This window comes from Muscardinus avellanarius (genome assembly GCF_963383645.1).
Source record: "Muscardinus avellanarius genome assembly, chromosome: X".
Classification (NCBI taxonomy): domain Eukaryota; kingdom Metazoa; phylum Chordata; class Mammalia; order Rodentia; family Gliridae; genus Muscardinus; species Muscardinus avellanarius.
The window spans coordinates 80,713,839-80,734,660 of record NC_137792.1 but is presented as its reverse complement, the minus strand read 5'-3'; the positions used below and the strand labels follow the sequence as shown (position 1 = coordinate 80,734,660).

Genomic DNA, 20,822 nt, shown 5'->3' with positions numbered 1-20,822 from the left:
CACTGAAAAAAATTTGAAGAAGACCTTAAGAAATGGAAAGATCTTTCATGCTCCTTCATAGGCAGAATAAATTTTATCAAAATGGTTATTCTTCCAAAAGTGTCTACAAATTCAGTGCAATATCCATTAAATTAACAGGGTCACAGACATAGATAAATCAGTCCTTAAATTTATTGAAACAATAAAAAAACACAGAATAGCCATAGTAGTTTTCAGTGAAAAGCACCATGCAGGAGGCATCACAATATCCGACCTCAAACTATACTACAAAGTCAAAGTGATTAAAAAAAAATCAGTATAGTATTGGCACAAGAACAAACATGTGGACCAAAGGAGCAGAATAGAAGACTCAGAAAAAATTGACACACTTACATCCAATTGATTTTTGACAAAGGGGCCAAAAACATACACTGGAAAAAAAGATAGTCTCTTCAATAAATGGTGTTTACAAAACTGGTTAACCATATGCAGAGAAATGGAAAGAAACCCCAGTTTCTCACCCTGCACAAGAGTCAATTCAAGATGGATTAAAGATCTAAAAGTTACACCAGAGATCTTCCAGCTATATGAAGACAGTATAGGTCCAACAATTCAACACATTGGCACACATAAAAACTTGATGATCAAGACCCCAAAGGCATAAGAAATTAAAAGGAGGAACAATACATGGGCTTGCATAAAAGTGAAAGTTTCTGTGCAACAAAGGAAGCCATCAAGAACCTCAACAGAGAGGCAGCAAAAGAGGATATTTTTATAAGCTATTTCTCTGATAGAGGAATAGTATCTACAATATACAGAGAACTCAAGAAACTCTGCAGTAAGAAAACAAATAAGTCAATAAAAATGGGGCATGTGAACCAAATGGACAATTCACAAAAGAAGAAATTCAAATAGCCAATAAATGTATAAGAATGTTCAACCTTATTAGCAATAAGAGAAATGCAAATAAAAACTATCCTGAGATTACGAGCCGGGCATGGTGGCGCACCCTTGTATTCCCAGGGCTTGGAAGGAGGAGACAGGAGGATTACGCAGGTTCAAAGCCAGCCGTGCTGGCTCAAGAGACCATGTTTCCAAATAATAAAAAAAGTAGAAAAATAGGTCTGGGAGTGTAGCCTGGAGGTAGAAGGGTTTCCAGGAACCCCAGTACCAAAAAAAAAAGCACAAAAAACAAACAAAAAAAAAAAAACTATGCTGAGATTTCACCTAACTCCAATTCGAATAGCAATCATTCAAAAGAAAAACAACAACAAATTCTGGTGAGGATGTGGAGAAGTGGTAACTCTAATACATTGTTGCTGGAATTGCAAATTAGTGCAACCACTTTGGAGAACAGTATGGAGGATCCTCAGAAGAATTAGAATGAACCTACCATATGATCCAGCAATACCACTTCTGGGTATCTACCCAAAAGAATGAAAACCAAACTACCAGACTAATGCATGCGTATGTAGGTTCATAACTACACAATTCACAATTGCCAAACTATGGAACCAGCCAAGATATCCGTAAATAGATGAATAGATTACAAAACTATGGAATATGTACACAATGGAATTTTACTCATTCATCAAGAATAAAATTGTTATTTGCAAGTATAGAACTGGAGAAAATTATTCTAAATAAGATATTAAATCATAGAAAGTAAAAAAAATAAAACAATACTTTCTCTAATATACAGAATCTAGGGAGAAAATGAGTCATAGAAGTAGCTCTAGATGAAGAAGAGGAAACTCTAGATGAGCAAACAAGGCAACCTACTTGAGGGGGATGGAAGGGAAGAAGAGGGAAATCCCATAATGCATATTCATATACATATCAAAATCAATCACTAAGCCAAAGATGAGAAGGAGGGAATGGGAGAAATTGGGAAAGAGCTAAATGAGTGATGTGTGCATCTATCATCTTGTAAGTTGTATGATTACAATTAAGTTGTGTGATTATAATGCACCAATAAAAATAAAAAAGAAGAATAAAAGATGACAGAAAAGTTATTTTTAAAAATATGTTCAAAGAGAGTTAAATATAATTCATGCAATCATTATTGGATGACCAAAGTCAGGGAGGTACTTCTTGACTACTAGTTTTCTTTGTGAAAAAGAATCATAAACTTAGCAGGGTATAATGACTACTGAAAACTATAAATCAAAGCCTAAAATAGACAAAGTGTTAAATAAAATACATTTGACTGTTATGAATGCTTTAAAATTCTATTCCAGAGTGGTGAGAGGTCTTATCAATTGTATTACCTAGTTGCAGTTTCTATAGTTTACAGGACTGTGTTGTGAGTGAAATGTGGCCAAATGTGGCCAAAGAGAGAAATCATAGAACATCAGAACTCCCCATGAAACACCATGGAGATTAAGTGCAAAATTCTAGGACAGTTTATCAAAAAGATGACTATGAGCACTTAGAGAAAAGTAGTAAACCACAAGAAAACAGCATAAATTCTCTAAGAAGTTGTTAGAGAAATATCATTTTACTTCTATATTTGATATTAATTAGATTAGCAAATCAGTACAAATGTAAGCATACAGAATCTGGATATTAGCAAAACATTTGACAAAGCCTCTCATCATAGTCCTATGAACAGGATGGATAATATACTAGTAAAAGAATGCTTTCTGACAGATAAAGGTCAACCTGCAGGAAAGTTTCTAGGGGCATGCCACAGAGCACTGACACTGATCTGGTTCTATGTAAAAGTTTTATTAGTGACTTACATGAAAATGAGAATGCATACCTCAGAAATATTACACATTGTACAAGTGTGAAAGCAAACTAAGTCCTTTGTATGACAGAATTGAAATTCACTACAGATTCACATGCTGACAAGATGAAATCAAATTAGGCCAGATGAAGTATAAAAACACATTTCTACCAGTACTCTCCTTCTCAAACATACAATTTAAGAGGCTTCAGTTACATAATTATAGAATGAAATGTGGTTTACCTTCAGAACTTGCTCAAAAGTGTAAGGGTTTAGTTACCGGTACTCGCAATGTATATCTATCGATAGTGACACATGGTTACAAAAATTTTTAATACTGGAGCAGACAGCATTAAAAGAAATAATCATTAAACATGAGAGGTAGATGATTGTTGGTCACAGCCCAAACCAACCCTGAATTAATCAGTCAAGATGACTGCTATGAGCCCTATCTGAAAGGCATAAGATCTGTTCTCAGCTCTTGCTCATATATGCTACTTTATCTATAGAGCCTTTCCTCTCCCTATATCCTCAGCTGACTGAAAAAAATAAATGACCAGATTTATAAGAAATTTAAACACAACATAAAGGTATAAACAATACTAATTTATTTTCTGAGGTTTTTAAATTTAGAGCTAAAAAAGAATTAAGCAGATATCAATTGGATACAAAGTTAAAGTAATGAGATTAGCAGTGTCAAGAGGTACACTTAAGGTACAGTAAAACTAGACATTACTATAAGAGAGTAGAAAATATTTGATAGAGTAATAAATATTGAGCCAATGTACAGAATAAATTACTGGGAAAAGAAAGAGAAACAAGAATTCAGAGCCTTACTGGGCCTCGTTTATGTCAGAGATCTATAGGCTTTGCTTATCCTTTTAGTGTTGACCAGTGTTTTCTGGGTTCCCAGAGAATAATGTCACACATATTGAAAAGATGTTCTCAGTTACTATATGAAAACAGAATAACCTACATCTAGCCTTAAATATTAGGTGTGAAAGAGATTTGATTTATTCTATGAGAATCTAAAATTAGATCTATAAAAATGGGCAGAGTAAAGAAGCATCAGCTTTGGGTTTAAAAAGAATCTTCCAGTAGTTGTTTGAGATAGAATATAGCAATATGTCAATTTTCTATTTTAGAGATGTTTAAAGCAGAGGGATTTTTTATTGGGTTTTTTGTTTTCTTAGTGCTGAGTTTCTTGAGTTCTCTGTGTATTTTAGGTATTAGTTCTCAGTTGGCTCTCATTTGATAGTTTATTTTGCTATACAAAAGTTTAATGCAACCCCACGTATTCATCCACCTTTTCGTTTTTGTGCATTTGGGTTCTTGTTGAGAAAGTTTTCACCTGTGCCTGTGTGTTGCAATGATGGACCTTGCCCTCTTCAAGGAGACTCAAGGTCTTTGGTCTCATTTTCAAGTTTTTTAAAAATCTATCTTGAGTCGAATTCCGGGAAAATGGTGACCGAGAAAAGCGGGGCTTAAGAGCCCCGCTAACAACCAATCTCCATTACCACAAAATCAGAGCCTTTCATAGCCAGAAAACACCATCACCAGTGAAACAAAAAATCACCAGGCTCCAGAGAGAAAGTGGACTGAGAACAGAGCCACAGAGGAGATAACCGGCCTCACGCCCGAGGACACAGCAGACGCGGCAGCAGCGCCATACTGCCAGCGACACCGGCGAATTCACGGGACGGCTACAGCAAGCTGAGGTGAGCCACTGCGGAACAGCCAGGTGGGATTTCTCCGCACAGAGAACATCTAAAGCTCCCAGTGGCCGAGCTCAGCACATGCTGCAGGGATTCAGAGTGGAAATCAAAACCAAGAAGAAAAACACCAGCCCCACAGCAGAGGGCGTAGCAGCGGCGCCATATTGCCACCGGCGGCAGCAGCACCGAATTCAGTGAGGCCAGTACAGCTACATTTGCATACTCAAGAACAGTGAGTCAAATTGCGGGCCACAGAGGAGAAATCCCAGTACTGTACTCCCTGGGACTTGACCCAGTGGGGGAGGGGTGGTGGCAGAGATATCACACCATAGGAGAACGTGCAACCTGGCACCCCCCACAGTTTAAAGCAGCCTCTATCGACTCTCTGGGTCGGAGACTCTGTGATAAAATCCAGTAAAGGGGTAGTGGGGTCTGAGATACTACTGACTCGAGATCCAGAAAACCTTAAGTGAAGTCATAGTGACCCAAGGGAAGAACCCAGAGAAGGCACAAACATCTGAAATCATGGGAAAGAGGAATAATACTGGAGCAATAAATGCCCACAACCCCACAACATCAGAACCTGATAAAACAGAAAATCAGAGATTTCTAGAAGATCAAATCAGGAAAATAAGTGTAGAAATAATAGAGGTGCTTTGAAAAGAACTCAGAGAGAGCCAAAAAGAGATAAAGGATGCAATTAATGAAGTAAAGGCCTCAATTCAAAGCACAAACAACCGATTAGAACACATGGAGAACAGAATCTCGCTCTTAGAAGATGATCATTCCAAAAATGAACGCATAGTTTCTAAACTAGAAAAAATATCCGACAGCAGGAATCTGATATTGAAAAAATATGGGCCCATTTTAAGAGAGCTAACCTAAGAATAATTGGAATAGAGGAGGGAAAAGAAAGTGAAACCAAAGGGATCAACAATCTCTTCAAGGAAGTAATAGCAGAAAATTTTCCAGACATAAAGGAAGAGGTTGATACACAGGTCCAGGAAACTTATAGAACTCCCTTTAGACAGGATCGGAGAAGAGGATCCCAATGCCACATAATTGTCAAAATGACCAATGTGGAAGCCAAGCAGAGAATCTTAAAGGCAACAAAAGCAAAGGGCCAAGTGACATTCAGAGGCAAACCAATTAGAATCACTACAGACTTCCCAAACCAAGTTATGAGAGCCAGAAGGGCTTGGAGTAACATATTCCAAACTCTGAAAGAAAACAACTTCCAGCCAAAAATTTCCTACCCAGCAAAACTTTCTATCAAATTAGATGGAGAAATAAGAAGCTTCCATGACAAACAGAAACTGAAGGAATTTATGTCTTCAAAACCAGCACTAGAGAAAATACTCAAAGAGATTAACTACAAAGAAGAAATAGGTAACACACTCCAGAACTAGAGAAACAAGATTTTCCATCCAACAGACAACTAAGATTGGTTATCTGTGGATATTCATTATTTATGTTAGTCTTTTACCTATCTGTAAAGGGTATTGTTTGCCTTTATTGTTGTTAATTTCTAGGATTTCTAGTTGGAATATTAATATACCTTCAGATATAGCATTTGGAAATATTTTATCCCATTCTATTAGTAACTGTTAACTCTGTTTACATTGTCTTTGGATATACAATATATTTTTTTTATTTTTTAGGGAGTTTGTATATTCTTCTGTTGCCTGTGCCATTGAAATCATAACCAAGAAATCACTGCCAATTTCAATGTTGTGAGGTTTAATGACCCAGATTTTCTCCTAAAAGTTTATAGTCTTAAGATTTATATTTAGGTCTATTATCTATTTTGAGTTAATATTTGTATATAGGATTAGGTAAGGGTCCAATTTTATTATTTTCCATGTAATTATTATTTTTTAACAATATTTAGTTAAAAGATTAATATTTCCATCACCAAATGTTCGTGGAAACCTTGTCAAAAATAACTTGACAATATAGGGAACAATTTAGCTCTAGGCTTTTATTTAACTCCAATGGTTTATATATCTGCCTTTAGAATAGTACTACACTGTTTCAATTATTGTAGCTTTATATGGTTTGAAATCAGAAAATATATATCTTCTAGATTTGTTCTTTTTCAAGATCGTTTTGGGTATCTAGAGTTCATATTCCATATTAGGATAGATTTTTTTCTGAAAAATAAATATATAAATATATGATAGTTTCACCTAAAAAATAGAAAAAAAATATTATCTGGTAAGAAAGAAAGTAAAGAGAAATATTGAAATGTTATCTTTAAGTCATCAAAAGCTTAGTATCAGACAAATGAAACTCTTATGTGAGATTATCATTTTTAATTTTAGATAAATTGCCATAATACTAGATGTCAACTACTAAGCCAAGCATGGGAGGGGGGGATAGGGAGAGAATGGGGTGGAGATTGGGTGGGGGCTGACTGGGATAAGTGTGCATGTATGTCTACAAAAGTATGTATCCTACTATGATGTATGAATACAGTGCACCAATAAAAAAGAAAAAATAAAAAAAACCTATCTTGAATTCACTCTTGTACAGGGTTAGAAAGTGAGGTTTATTTCCATTTTTATGCCTATTGTTAACCAGTTTTGCCAATGCCATTTGATGAAGAGGCTGTCCTTTTTCCAGTGTATGTTTTTGGCCCTTTTGTCAAAAATCAATTGCCTATAAGTGTGTGGATTTGTTTTTGAGTCTTCTATTTTGCTCCATTGATCTATTTATCTGTATTTTTTTGTGCCAGCACCATGCTGTTCTTTTATTACTATGGCTTTGTATTATACTTTAAAGTCAGGCATTATGATTCCTCCTGCATGATTTTGTTGCTGAGAACTACTTTGGCTATTCTGTGAAGTGGAAACTCTAATACATTGTTTATGGGATTGCAAACCATCTTGTTTTGTACTCCATTAAGATGTACAACTGCAATGCACCAATAAAAAATTAAAAAAGAAAAAAGAACACTTTTAATCTGTAAGTGATAGACAATGGAGTTTCCTGAACTTGGGCCATAGAACTTTTTTGGTGGTGGCATGTTCTCTGATGTCATTACTGGCATTTAATTTTCTATAGTACTAAGAAAAAAAACAGTCCTATAATGTGAATTTATTGGTACTTTCCTTTTTGTTCTAATTCTCAGAGGATATTAGGACAGAGGATTTTACCAGACATTATTTATCAAGTAGTATATTATGTCTATTATTTGTATATGAATATCTTTTTAAAAGTTAAGACATACGAAAAATAATGTAAACTTATTGAATTTAAAAGTTAACAGAGTTCTGGGTCGTATTGTTTGTTTATAATTTTTTTATTTTAATAGAAATTTGTAAACTGAGCATGGTTGTGCACAACTGTAATCCCAGCATTTGGGAGTTTGAGCTAGGAGGATTGTGGTTCCTGAAGAGCCTGAGCTATTTAGTGAGGCCCTTTGCAACTCAGTGAGAACCTGTTTCAAAATAAAGAATAAAAAAATAGGGCTAGGGGTGTATCTTGGAGGTAGAATGCCCCAGTACTGCAAAAAAAAAAAATGTAGTTTTATGATGCTGGGGTTGGAGTCCAGGATCCACACCAGGCAAGGCAAGTGCTCTACCACTGAGTTACATCCCTAGCCCTGAAAGTTGTAATTTTTTATTTGAGTTACTATAAATGATAAGCATTTTCTCAGTTAATCGCATTTTTTCTCACAGACTAAGTGTTATCCTCAAGGAAAATATAGTTTTTAAAGTCACATATAATATTCCCTGCATGAGACAAATCCTTTTTTAAAAAATTTTTTTCCAAGGCAACTTGTTTTTACAAGTATTACTATAACAAAAGTAAAACTATCACTGTTCCTTTTATTGTGTTTGAAATTTTTTGTAATATTTCTGGATAATTTAACATATCTAAAAAATGTACAACTGCCTTTCATTTTGAGACTGCAGTGACTAGATAATTGCTTCCCTTCATGTTTCTTATGGATATCTGACAGAACCAATGGCAAAGTATTAATCTAATCTGCGGTTTCATCTTTGCACATGTAGTTATTTTAGTCTATGAGCGTACCCAGGTCTAGATGTGTGTGCCTGTATGCTGTGGACAGCTCTGTCCTTTGGTCCACTCATCTTAATGTGTATTTGGGTGTGCATTTTTGTATCTTTGAAGATAAATACGGTAAAATGAGATTTTGCAATTAGTGGACTCATCTTCTGCTAACACTTAAGTTCAGTTGTATCTACAATAGTACCTGGTCTCCAAGGGTATGTTGCTATTCAAGACCCAACTGTTATGCAGATGCACTGAATCCTGTGTACTGGTTGGAGGAGCTGGAGTAGCTGGGCTGGGCTGGCTTCGGGTAGTCATTGATCTCCTCTGAAGAGAGTCAGCTGTAGGGGGTGCTTTCCTGGCACAGGTACAGGCATGTGGAGGTGGTGGTGGTGGTGGGAGGGGTCTGAAGGTGAACTGGTTGTGTGGGCTGCTCTGTATATCTAAAAAGGAGAAAAGAAAAACACAAAATAGAGACTTACTCTCCCACTTAGCAGCCAGAGAAATATAGTACAACAGACTTAACCAGGATTTCAGATAATATAACCCATGATGTGGAGGAAGAGTTTTAAGTTCAATCCATCTGTAAAAATGTCACTGAACTTACCAACGCATATATAGCATGTTTTTAAAATGTAAACCATTCATGGCTGCATTTACATGTAAATATTTCAGTGCTAAAAAGCAGCTAAAAGGTAAATGAGGTTGCCTCACAATTTGTCATAGTTTCTGCTACTGAACAAATAAATAATCAACAAGTCACTTAAATTACAGAACACTAGTGAGCTGATTTCCATCAGTGGCAAAAATCATACTTTGGAAAATACTAGCAAAAGACCCAAAATTGTTGCAAAGAAAATCATTTGTCCTTTCAAATAAAAATATAAGGCCACTTTCTGACTTACCTCTGAAAAGGATGTTAGCATATATACATAGAAAAAAATCCATGTTACAGCAAGATAGCATACAAGAATATACCTCAACTCTGTGAAACTAATCTCTTCACAACACACATCTCAGAGAGCTACTTGTAAAAGGTAGGCCAAAATGTTACTATACATATTTTCACAGACATGTGAAAACCAGTCTCTATTCTCCCTCACCCCACACCCCAGCTGCCACACCTTTCTAAGAACACTGCCATACTAGCAGCAGATTAGGTATCAGAGAAACCATTTTTCTTCTTCTTTTTTTAAATTTTGCTGCTTGTTTGCAGAAGAGGGCAGGCAGGGTCAGTGGTCCTCAGAGTTCTGTTGCTGCTAATGTTTGATATTTTTCAGCTTCCTTCCTAGCAGGCACATGTAGAGACAGTGAGTTAGAATTTTGCCTAGGACAGATACCCCAATTTCCCTTTAAAAAGAAAACGCTAGCCGGGAGTGCTGGCGCAGGCCTGTAATCCCTGTGCTTGGTAGGCCGAGACAGGAGGATAGCGTAGTTTCGAAGCCAGCCGCGCTGGCTTAAGAGACCCTGTTTCCCAAATAAAAAAAAAGTATAAAAGTAGGTTTGGGAGTATAGCCCAGATGAAGAAGGGTTTCCAGAAACCCCAGTACCACCACCAAAAAAATAAAAGAAAAAGAAAAAAGAAAACTCTATTGTAGGTGATAGCCACCTCTCTGCCACAGGAGAAGCATAATAGATGTCAAGCAATTACTTGTAATACCAACAAATTCTGGATAAACTTTGTAGACAGCATGGCTTTGTCCTACATCCCCAATGACTGAGAATTAAAAAGCAAAAAAAAAAAAAAAAAGGAAAGAAAGACAATGCCAGAACCTTTCCATGTCTAGCAAAGGGCTCATCTGGTTTGTGCTAAGACCCACTTCAAACAGTTACTAATCACAGGAGAAGTTATTTCTTTCAATCCTTTTACCTCAGACATGAATTTTAAAGACAGTGGCATGGTTTTGTACTTAAAAACAATATTATCCCTAAAGCATGGCAAATTCTTGGCTAGATCTTTTAGTACAGGTGGCACTTCCTTTATATAAACTTGGATGATGAAAATCTGAGTTGTACTAAAAATAGGGAACATAGTGATAATTATTCATTTTATATAAAAGATTCATTTAGATGGTCAGCTGTCTTTGCATATTTAGAATGATTCATGAACTTTCTAAATCACCTCCATTATTCTAGGCTCAGCCCAAATCTTATATTTACTAAAACATCATCACCAATATTTAATATCTTATTAGTTTTTTAGAACATTTGTGATCATGTTCATAACCAAAACTGGAAGTATGATTTTAATTTCTGAGACTCAGAGAAGTACATATTGCTGGAACTAACAGACCTTGGAGATTTTTTCACTTTACAGATGAGGAAATTGACAAGGGACACTTGGCAAATTTGTGGTATGGTAAATTCTAGAACCTACATCTAGCTTTCTGTTCAATGTTCTATTCCCTATATTACAGATCTCTGATATACAATTTACTGATTTTGCCCCTGAGTTTTCAATTTTAAGGAATTTTCTTGAAATCCTATGTGTTTTATATTATCTCCCATAATAATATAAATTTTCTTAAATTTCCATGTTTCTTAAAACAGGGTCACTTTCTATTTCTCTTGTACACCAAATATACTGAGCACAGTGTTGGGTACAGAGCAAGATCCCTAAAGTTTTTACCAACTGAAAAGGATTGGATTGGTTCAAAGGACCTATAAATGATCCTTTTAGTGTTATCTTTGGCACTCGTTCTGATACAGCCACTGGAAATCTATTGGATTTTTCAAAGAAAGTAGGTTTCTCCTTTGTAGGTCTCAGCAGAGTATCTCCCAGAGCCATGATGAATGAGAAACCATTGATGAGCAAATAAGGTGACTTAACTGAGAGGGATAGGAGGGAAATTCCCTAACGTATATTATGAATGTTCATAATCATATCAAAGTCGATCCGTAAGTCAAACATGAGAAGGAGGGAGGAGAGAGAGAATAGGGTGGGAACTGGGGAAGGGCTAAATAATTGATGTGTGCATGTATGCTTCTACCATCTTGTACCCCATTAAAATGTATGACTACATGCTTCAATAAAAAATAAAAAAATGACTCTCGAATATGTGAAAAGAGGGTGGGCATGGTGGTGTACACTTGTTATCCCAGGACTCAGGAGACTGACACAGGAGTATCACTGGTATGAAGCCAGCCTCAGCAACTCAGCAAGACCTTGTTTCAAAATAAAATATTAAAAGGGCTGGAGGGACAGATCAGAGTTAGAGTGCCCCTGGGTTCAATCCCAGTATCTCTTCCCTCAGAAGAAGAAGAGTAACATTAACAAGCTACAGATTTGCCATCTAAGGCCTTGGGTAGGAAAGGATTTGATGACCTAAGGCAAAGAACAAAAGGATGCAAAGCATGGGAGTCCTGGATCAGAGGAAAAAGATAAATTTACTTTAGAATTTATGTTCAGAATGCCCCCAAACAACATTTATGACATATTCTAAAGTAATTAAGTAGCTGTTTCTGTCATCACGGTTGTTCAAAAGAAAGTTTCTATTCAGTAGGTGTTCAAAAGAATCACTCATGATCACTTATATATACCATATGGTAGATTTACTTGAAATAGAAGCAATTCACATATTTTTTTAAAAAACAACAAAAATTATTTTATTAGAATATACAAACATGGTAATATAATTTTTCTGCTGCAGGTAGAATTACTTTGCATATATGTCTTTATAGAAGTATGTATGTTTTATTTATTTTACTCTATATTTTATTCCCACATTTCTTATGCAAATGTTTTCCTACTGGTTAATATTGTCTTTAAACATTTTCACATTACTGGATTGTTATACTGAGTGGAATATATCCAGACCCCTGCCCTAATAAAATATAAATTATCTCAGATTTGCTCTTTTTTTCATCTTAGGGAAAAGATGGGAATGCACTTGTTCCCTCCCAAATGAAGTAATTTAATGTTTTGGCTCTATGAAATAGGATTTCTCAACATTAAACTAATGAAAAATGCTTTAGTGTTCAGTGTCAGGAGCTCTAGAGCAACAACTCTGGGGGCTTAAGAGTCACATGCACTCACTTTCAAATATTTCTGGTAACTCTGTGGCTCAAGAGAGAGAAGCCAGAGAAAAGGGGGAAAGTGGTGATTACGCAAATGTAGATACACAGACATACTTATAAAGCATTCTGTAAGTAAATTAAGTCTTCATATGGAAAGGTCCAAACTATATATTATACTTGGAGAGGAGCCAATTTCAGGTTCAAGGTCCTAAAATAACTTGTTAAGATAATCTCTCAGAGGGAAAATTTCTACAAAGTGTAGCTATAAGGCATTTTGAATGCAGCAGAGCTAGTAAAAGACGTATAAGCCTTTAGAAACAATACTGCCCTTGTCTCCAGAAGGTGAGTGGGGGAAACGGTTGTACATAGTTTTTCCCCTTTTTATCTTTTTTTTGCAAATAAATCTTAATTTGGATCATGTGTTAGAAAAAGTTTTCACCAGAAAATGAAGTATCTCTGCTCACAAACACCATGTGGAAATATGTCAAGGTGTCTATCAGAGTGTGTTGCCTCTTACATTTCATTAACACATTTAGTCAGTTCTGCTACAAGACTATGCATGCATTTCTAAAAATCACAAAACTATGAAAATCACACAGGGTAAAAGACCTGGTGAGAAAGTGATATTGGGGTATTACACTAAAAACACCATTAGTGACACATTTTTAAAAGAGGAATCTAATAAGAATATTGACAGTTTTATACATATAAATGGTTAAGAAGTACATGAATGCCAAACCAAATCTGACATTTTACCTTTAAAAAGATGTGAGGCTTGCTTGTGAAAGTAGGTAGTGGAAGGCTTGCACATAGTGAGTTGGCTTGAAAACAGTGGCAGAAGGAGGGTTATCTGACTAGGACAGAAAAGTTCTAACACCAGATATGTATGGGCAAGGCTCTCAGCAAACGTGGTGAACTGAGATAGCCAGTGGATGTTGGAGGAGTATGCATGTGTTCACTTTGTGTATTATTATATGGCTCATTCTGCTATGTTCAGTTTTCTAGTCATATAGTGCTTTTGAAAGCTGGAAACACAAAATTTGACTTAAGTTCAAACTGTTCTCAAACATACCAATTGCAAGGGAACAAATTAACATTTTCAAAACAAGCATTATAGCAGAAATGATTGAACATGCAAAATAATTTTCTGTAGGTGTTAAATAAATATTGCCAGTATAACAGTAATGACAGATCATTTTTATTAAAATATTTCACCAAACTAGACACATTTTCATTTTTCCCAGATCTATGTGCTAAATTAATCATTCTTTTCTTCATAAACAGAGCACTGTGATATTGCCCCAAATAAGTTTTTCACAAAATTACTATATGGTATATGTTACTAAAAGGAACACATATATTCTATAGCTCTTGAAAAAGGTAAGAAAAATGTCTGCACTTCTTGTCCTTAGCTTGTGTTTCATTAGCTCACTGTACAAGGGGAAAGTAGTTTTGCAATTTTTTATCTGCAGCTGTAGAGTGAAACATATTTTTGAGACTTGTTGTTTTTAGTTTTCTAATTTTTTTTGGTGGCAATTCTTGACATCAAGAGATATGAAGATATTTAGGGTCTTTATCTTATTTTGTGAAATTTCATACATGTAAAAGTGGATGTATTAAAACATTTATTTTATTAAGGGATACGGGCCCATCACCTGCTCTTGGTGATACATTATATAAAGTATTAGAAAGAGTATTATCTTTGTAAAATAAAAATTCCAAATTCTAAGAAAACTGAAACCCAAGGTTATGTATAGAAGATTATGTGCCTGTGCTAGTGTTTAGCCACTTTTCTGAGCTCTTATGAGAAAATACTAATTAATAATTATGAAACCATAGTAATCTACATGTGCAAAAACCATCAGATCATTCCCATAACTATTTATGACAAGTCTTTGAAGGTCAATTATAAGTCTCTGGTTCTTTGGAATGCTTTTCTGAACTGTTTACCTAGAACAGAGAGGGTATAAAAGGAAACAGCCTCCAAGGAAAGAAAAGAGGTTTATTATTAATATTAATTATTACTACTAAGTCTAAATGTATATATCTACTTTATAGTCCCTTACTTATTACAATAAATTTTCATATTATGTGAGAAGATGCTTTATAAATTGCATGTTATAGCTAATATCCATTAACTTCATAGTGCTCAATGATCATCAAATTATTCTTAAGTACATCTGGTTGTGGCCATGTCTAATCTCAATGTTAATATTAAATACTAAAAAAAATTGGAAGGTAAATTGGAAGGCATTAGTTTTCAGAAGAAAATACAGTAAATAGGTATAGTGTGTCATTTCTCTGGCTAAAAAAATACTGCTTTAATATTAATGTGTCACAAGTCTTTAATAAAAGTAGATTAATCAGTAAAATAAACAAATGGATTGAAAGTAGAAGTAAAATCTATTAAATTACTAATGTTTAGCCAGGCATGGTGGTGCATGCTTGTAATCCCAGCATTTGGGAGGCTGAGGCAGAAGCATTAAAGTTTGCTGACAGTCTCAGCTACTTTGCAACTCAGTGAGACCCTGTCTAGAAAATAAAGAATAAAAAATAAGTCTGGGTGTGTAGCTCTGATGTTGAATACCCCTGGGTTCCATCCCCAGTACCACACACAAAAAAAGAACTAATGTTTAACAAATATTTGTGTATGTGCATGCATTTGTTGAGCAAGACACAGATAACAGAAAGAGACAAAATGAGAGAGACACAAAGAGAAGAATTCACAAATAAATCAGATGACTGCAGAATAATAGTCACAGAATCTCTTTTGGAGAAGGCTAGCAATGAATCAAGGTGTTTTCTAATTTACATAGGTTCCATTTATTCTCAACTACTGAATTCTGCATGACTCCCACTACCCTGTAACATTATGCACCTTTTGAGATTATGAAGTATTTTTGTTTGAGGACTTTGAATGGTCATCTCACTAAGACCAGCAAGGAAGGTAGTATACTCTGTAAATTTTTGTAAGTTAGGTTGGTCTTTGTTAAAACCACTGGAGATAAAGGTTAACAATGAAGCACTTATAATCCTTTGACATGTTTTTTGCTGAAACTGATAATTGTACTTCAGTCTCCCCATAAACTGATGTTTATTTTAAAGTATGCCTATCTTCAAATTTTCTGTGTTCTAGGTTCTTATACACCAGATTTTCTGTTCTCCAATTGTTTTACAAGCATAACAATGAATCAAAGACCCACAAAGCAGTTTACATACAAGCCATTTCTTTCCATCTCTGTTATAAGGGGAATACAATAATTGTTGTGTACTGTATGGGATTTATAGAATGCAGTTATCCCACATTCAGCATAATAATGAATATCTATGCTAATATGGAGCCTGTTAACTCAATCAATTTTCTGATATAGATTAAGACAAACACCTATAATTTTGTAATACAGAATGAGAGAGAGGGTAAATGTTTGCTTAAATAACTAAAGTAAGTACTTAACCTAATTTTCTTGGTTTTGAAAATATAGAATGGATTTACTTTTATTATATTTCTAGAGTAATTTGGCAAGTTAAAAAAAAACATGGCCAGGCATGGTGGTACATGCTTGTAATCCCAGTATTTTGGAGGCTGAGACAGAAGAATTGTGGTTCTTGGACAGCCTCAGCTACTTATTAAGGCCCTTTGCAATCATTGAGATCCTGTTTCACAATAAAGAATAAAAAGTAAGCCTGGGGTGTAGCTCAGAGTTAGAATTCCCTCAGGGTCCATCTCCAGTACTACATACACACACACACACACACACACACACACACACACACACACACACTCAAAGAAATAGGGAGCCAGGCATAGTGCTGCATGCTTGTATTCTCAGTACATTAGAGGCTGAGATGAGAGGATCACAGATTCTCAGCTAGCCTCGACTATTTAGTGAGGACCTCTGCAACTTAGATCCTTTTGCAAAATAAAGAAAAAAAATAGTGCTGGGGGTGTAGCTCAGATGTAGAATGTCCCTGAGTTCCCTAGTACCAAACACACAAAAACGAAAACAAAAGAAGGTGGCAAAAATCTTCTCTCATTTTGTTGGCTCTCAACTGAGGTTCTTGACAGTTTTCTTTGCTGAACAGAAGCTCTTCAGTTTCATGCAATACTACGTATTGATTTGCCTTTTAGTTTGTTGTGCCTTTGGGGACTTGTTGAGAAAGTTTTTATCTGTGCCTATGTGTTGCAGTGTTGGACCTATGCCATCTTCAAGGTCTCTGGTCTAATTTCCAAGTCTCTGATCCATCTTGAATTGACTCTTCTGTAGGGTGAGAAGGTGGGATTAATTTCCGATTTTCTGCATATGGTTAACCAGTTTTGCCAACATCATTTGCTAAATAGGCTATTGTTTTTCCAGTGTATGTTCTTTGACCTTTTGTCAAAAATCAATTGGCTTTAAGTGTGTGGATTTGTTTCTGGGTCCTCTATTCTGCTACATTGGTCTATGTATCTGTTTTTGTACCAGTACTATGCTGTTTTTATTACAATGGTTTTGTAGTATAGTTTAAAGTCAGATATTGTGATTCCTCCTGCATGTTTTTTTTTTTTTTTAATGAGAACTACTTTGGCTATTCTAGTGTGTTTGTTATTCCAAATTAATTTAAGGACTGGTTTTTATATGTCTGTGAGGAATGATTTTGGTAGTTTAATGGGCATTGCATTGAATCTGTAGATCACTTTTGGAAGTATGGCTATTTTGATGATATTTATTCTGCCTATCCATGAACATGGAAGATCTTTCCATCTTCTAAGATCTTCTTTGAATTCTTTTTTCAGTGTTTTATAATTTTATTTGTAGAGCTCTTTTAAATTCAGCAGTATGTCTGAATACAAAATCAAATTTAAGAAATCAGAAGCTTTTCTGTACACCAATCATAAATCCACAGAAACAGAAATTCAGAAAACTCTTCCACTCAGGATTTTCCACAAAAAATAAAATACTTAGGAATAAACTGTTTTATCTTATGCTGACAATGATGGTGAGGTTTTCATTATTAGCTAGTGAGGTATATCAGAAAGAAAATATAAAAAGTAATAATCCTTAAAACTTTCACATTTAGTTTATACACAAATTACAGTTGTATGTAGGTGTATTATTTTTGATACCTATATTATTCTTTATTTGTAAGTAGGTAATGAATGATTTTGAATTATTTAATAAATTAATAAGAGATATGCTGGAGATTTACAAGGTTTTTATTTTCAGGGCTTAATTTTTATTAAAATATTACAAATGGCTACCATATATTATTTCTCAAAAAGCAATGGGTGTAATTCATTTTAATGTTATTTGTGAAAATCAAACTCTGAATGTTCGAAGCAAAAATAAAAAAAACATTATGACTGTGTTTAATGTTCTAGAAAAATATTTTTCAAATGACCATATGTTAAATAATGAGGGTGGGTTATATTTAGAATAAATGAAAATAAAAAGCAAAAGACAAAAGTTACTAGAAGATAAAATGAAAAGCATGTAACTAGGATGCATTCACCTCCTGCCCTAAATTTTCAAATAAAGACTGAAGTGATATTTCATTATTGTTATTAGTACCACCAAATAACAATTATTATCTTGTTTAGCAAGGAAACTACTATGAAATTCCACCCTGCCAACAGATATTTAGGGGAAAAGGGAACCTATGGACATCAAGTGGGATGGAGGAAATGAGTCCCATTTTTTCTACCTGATTGGTTGAACATGTGTCTGAGCATCCATCTGGAACAATGGGATGAGTCCACACTGTTACAATAATATTCAAAAGACTCAGGGGATTCTCAAGTTCCATCTATGTCTTGGTCCGCTGCACTAGGTCAGAAGTTCTTAAGTACAGGATCAAAACATAACAAACATTGATTTCTTGTCATTATAATAAAGGACTGAAGGCTACAAATTATTTATTTATTTTTGGCACTGGGAATGGAACCAAATGCATTCTACCATTGAGCTACACCATCAGCCCTTTTAATTTTAGAACAGGATATTTATAAGTTGACCTCAAACCTGCAAGCCTCCTGCCTTAGCTTCCAAAGTACTGAGGTTATAGGCATGCACCACTAAACCATTCTACAAATGATTTGTTTTACAATAATAGATGGTCCGATATCCATAAGTTTGCATCAGTCCTAATGAACAACACAAACCAAATAGTCCTATTAGACACATAATATTTCACCCAACTATTGAAGAGTTCACAGTTTCCTCATCTGCTCATGAAACCTTCTCCAAAATAGACCACATTCTGGGCCACAAATGAGCACTAGCAAATTATAAATGTGACATACTCCCCTCTGTCTTTTCAGACCACAGTAAAATGAAACTAGAAAGAAACTGTAAGAAGACAGAGAGGAACCACATAAACATGTGGAGACTGAACACCATACTGCTGGATGAAGAGTGTGTCTTAGAAGAGGTAAGGGGTGAAATTAAGAAATTCCTAGAAACAAATGAAAATAGAGACATAATTTATCAATATCTCTAGGAAACCTTGAAGGCATATTAAGAGAAAAATTCATAGCACTGACTGCCCACATAAGAACAGAAAATCACCAAATAAATAACCTAATAACACACCTCAAAGCCCTTAAAAACAGGAACAATCTAACTTCAAAGCCAATAGAAGACAGAAAGTTATCAAGATCAGAGAAAATCAATGAAGTAGAGAAAATAATATAGAAAATCAACAAAAACAAAGGCTGGTTTCTAGAAAAAATAAACATGATAGATAAACCAACCTAACAGAGAGAGAGAGAGAGAGAGAGAGAGAGAGAGAGAGAGAGAGAGAATCCAAATTACTAAAATAAGAGATGAAAAAGGAGATATTACCACTGATAGTGTGGAAATCCAGAGGATTATCAGAAACTACACACTAAAAAAGTATTGGACAAAATCCAATATCCATTTATGCTTAAAGAACTGCAGAAAATTGTAATGAAAGAAAGATACCTCAACATCATAAAGGCAATATACAATGGGCCAGTAGCCAAAATTATATCAAATGGGAAAAAAAAACTGTGAGAATTTTCCCTAAGAACAGGAACAGGGCAAGTATGTCCACTATCATCACTCCTTTTCAGTATAATAATTTAGACTAAACAGAGCAGTAAGGCAAGAGAAGGAATTCAAAGGAGAGCAAATAGGAACAAAAGAACTAAAACTATCCCTATTTGCAGATGACATGCTATTGTATTTAGAAGACTCAACAAAATCAACCAAGAAGCTTACAGAACTGAAATTCAGCAGTGTCAGAATACAAAATCAATTTTAAAAACTCAGAAGCTTTTCCTGTATGCCAACCATAAATCACTTAAAAAGATATCCAGAAAACACTTCCATTCATAATATTCCACAAAAACATAAAATACTTAGGAATAAATGTAACTAAGGAGGTAAAAGACCTCTACAAACAAAATATAAAACATTGAAAAAAGAAATTGAAGAAGAGCCTAGAAGATGGAAAGATCTTTTATGCTCTTGAATAGGCAGAATAAATATCATAAAAATGACCATTCTTCCAAAAGTGATCTACAGATTCAATGCAATATTAAATTACCAAGGTCATTACTCACAGACATAGAAAAATCAGTCCCTAAAATCACATGGAAAAATAAAAAACCCAGAATAACCAAAGAAGTTCTCAGAATCATGAAAAAGGCAGGAGGTGTCACAATATCTGGCTTCAAAACATACCATAAAGCCATAGTAATATAAACAGCATGGTACTGGCACAAAAACAGATACATAGACCAATGGAGCAGAATAGAAGACCCAGAAACAAATCCACACACTTAAAGATAATTGATTTTTGACAAAAAGAAAAGAAAATATATACTGGAAAAAAAGCCTGTTCAACAAACAGTGTTGGCAAAACTAGTTAACTATAGGCAGAAAAATGGAAATAAAATCCACTTTCTCACCCTGCACAAGAGTCAATTCTAGATGTATCAAAGACTTGGAAATCAGATGACAGACCTCGTGACTCCCTGAAAAGAGCATAGGTCCAACACTACAACACATAGGTACATGTAAAAATTTTCTCAATAAGACCCCAAAGCCAAAAGAAACTAAAAGGAGGACCAATACTTGGTACTGTATTAAACTGAAGAGCTTCTATACAGCAAGGGAAACTATCCAGAACCTTAACAGAGAACCTACAGAATGGGACAAAATTTTTGACACCTATTTCTCTGATAGAGGACTAATATCTAGAATATATAGAGAACTCAAGAAACTCAGTGCTAAGAAAACAACACAATAAAAAATGGACACATGAACTAAATAGATATTTTACAAAAGAAGAAATTCAAATGGCCAATACATGTATAAAAAGTATTCAACCTCGCCGGGCATGGTGGCACACGCTTG

The 20,822-nt window shown here is 34.9% G+C and overlaps 1 protein-coding gene across 3 annotated transcripts in view; it reads right to left on the bottom strand.

The window, feature by feature from the left end:
• TENM1 (teneurin transmembrane protein 1) overlaps positions 1-20,822 on the bottom strand; it is a gene marked incomplete at both ends in the record, with an annotated part of 892,332 nt that overhangs the window by 582,323 nt on the left and 289,187 nt on the right. For all 3 annotated transcript variants that reach the window (XM_080719098.1, XM_080719100.1, XM_080719099.1), the window contains one exon: positions 8,648-8,888. In XM_080719098.1, coding sequence (XP_080575224.1) covers positions 8,648-8,888 — 241 coding nt within the window. The remainder of the gene's footprint in view (positions 1-8,647; positions 8,889-20,822) is intronic.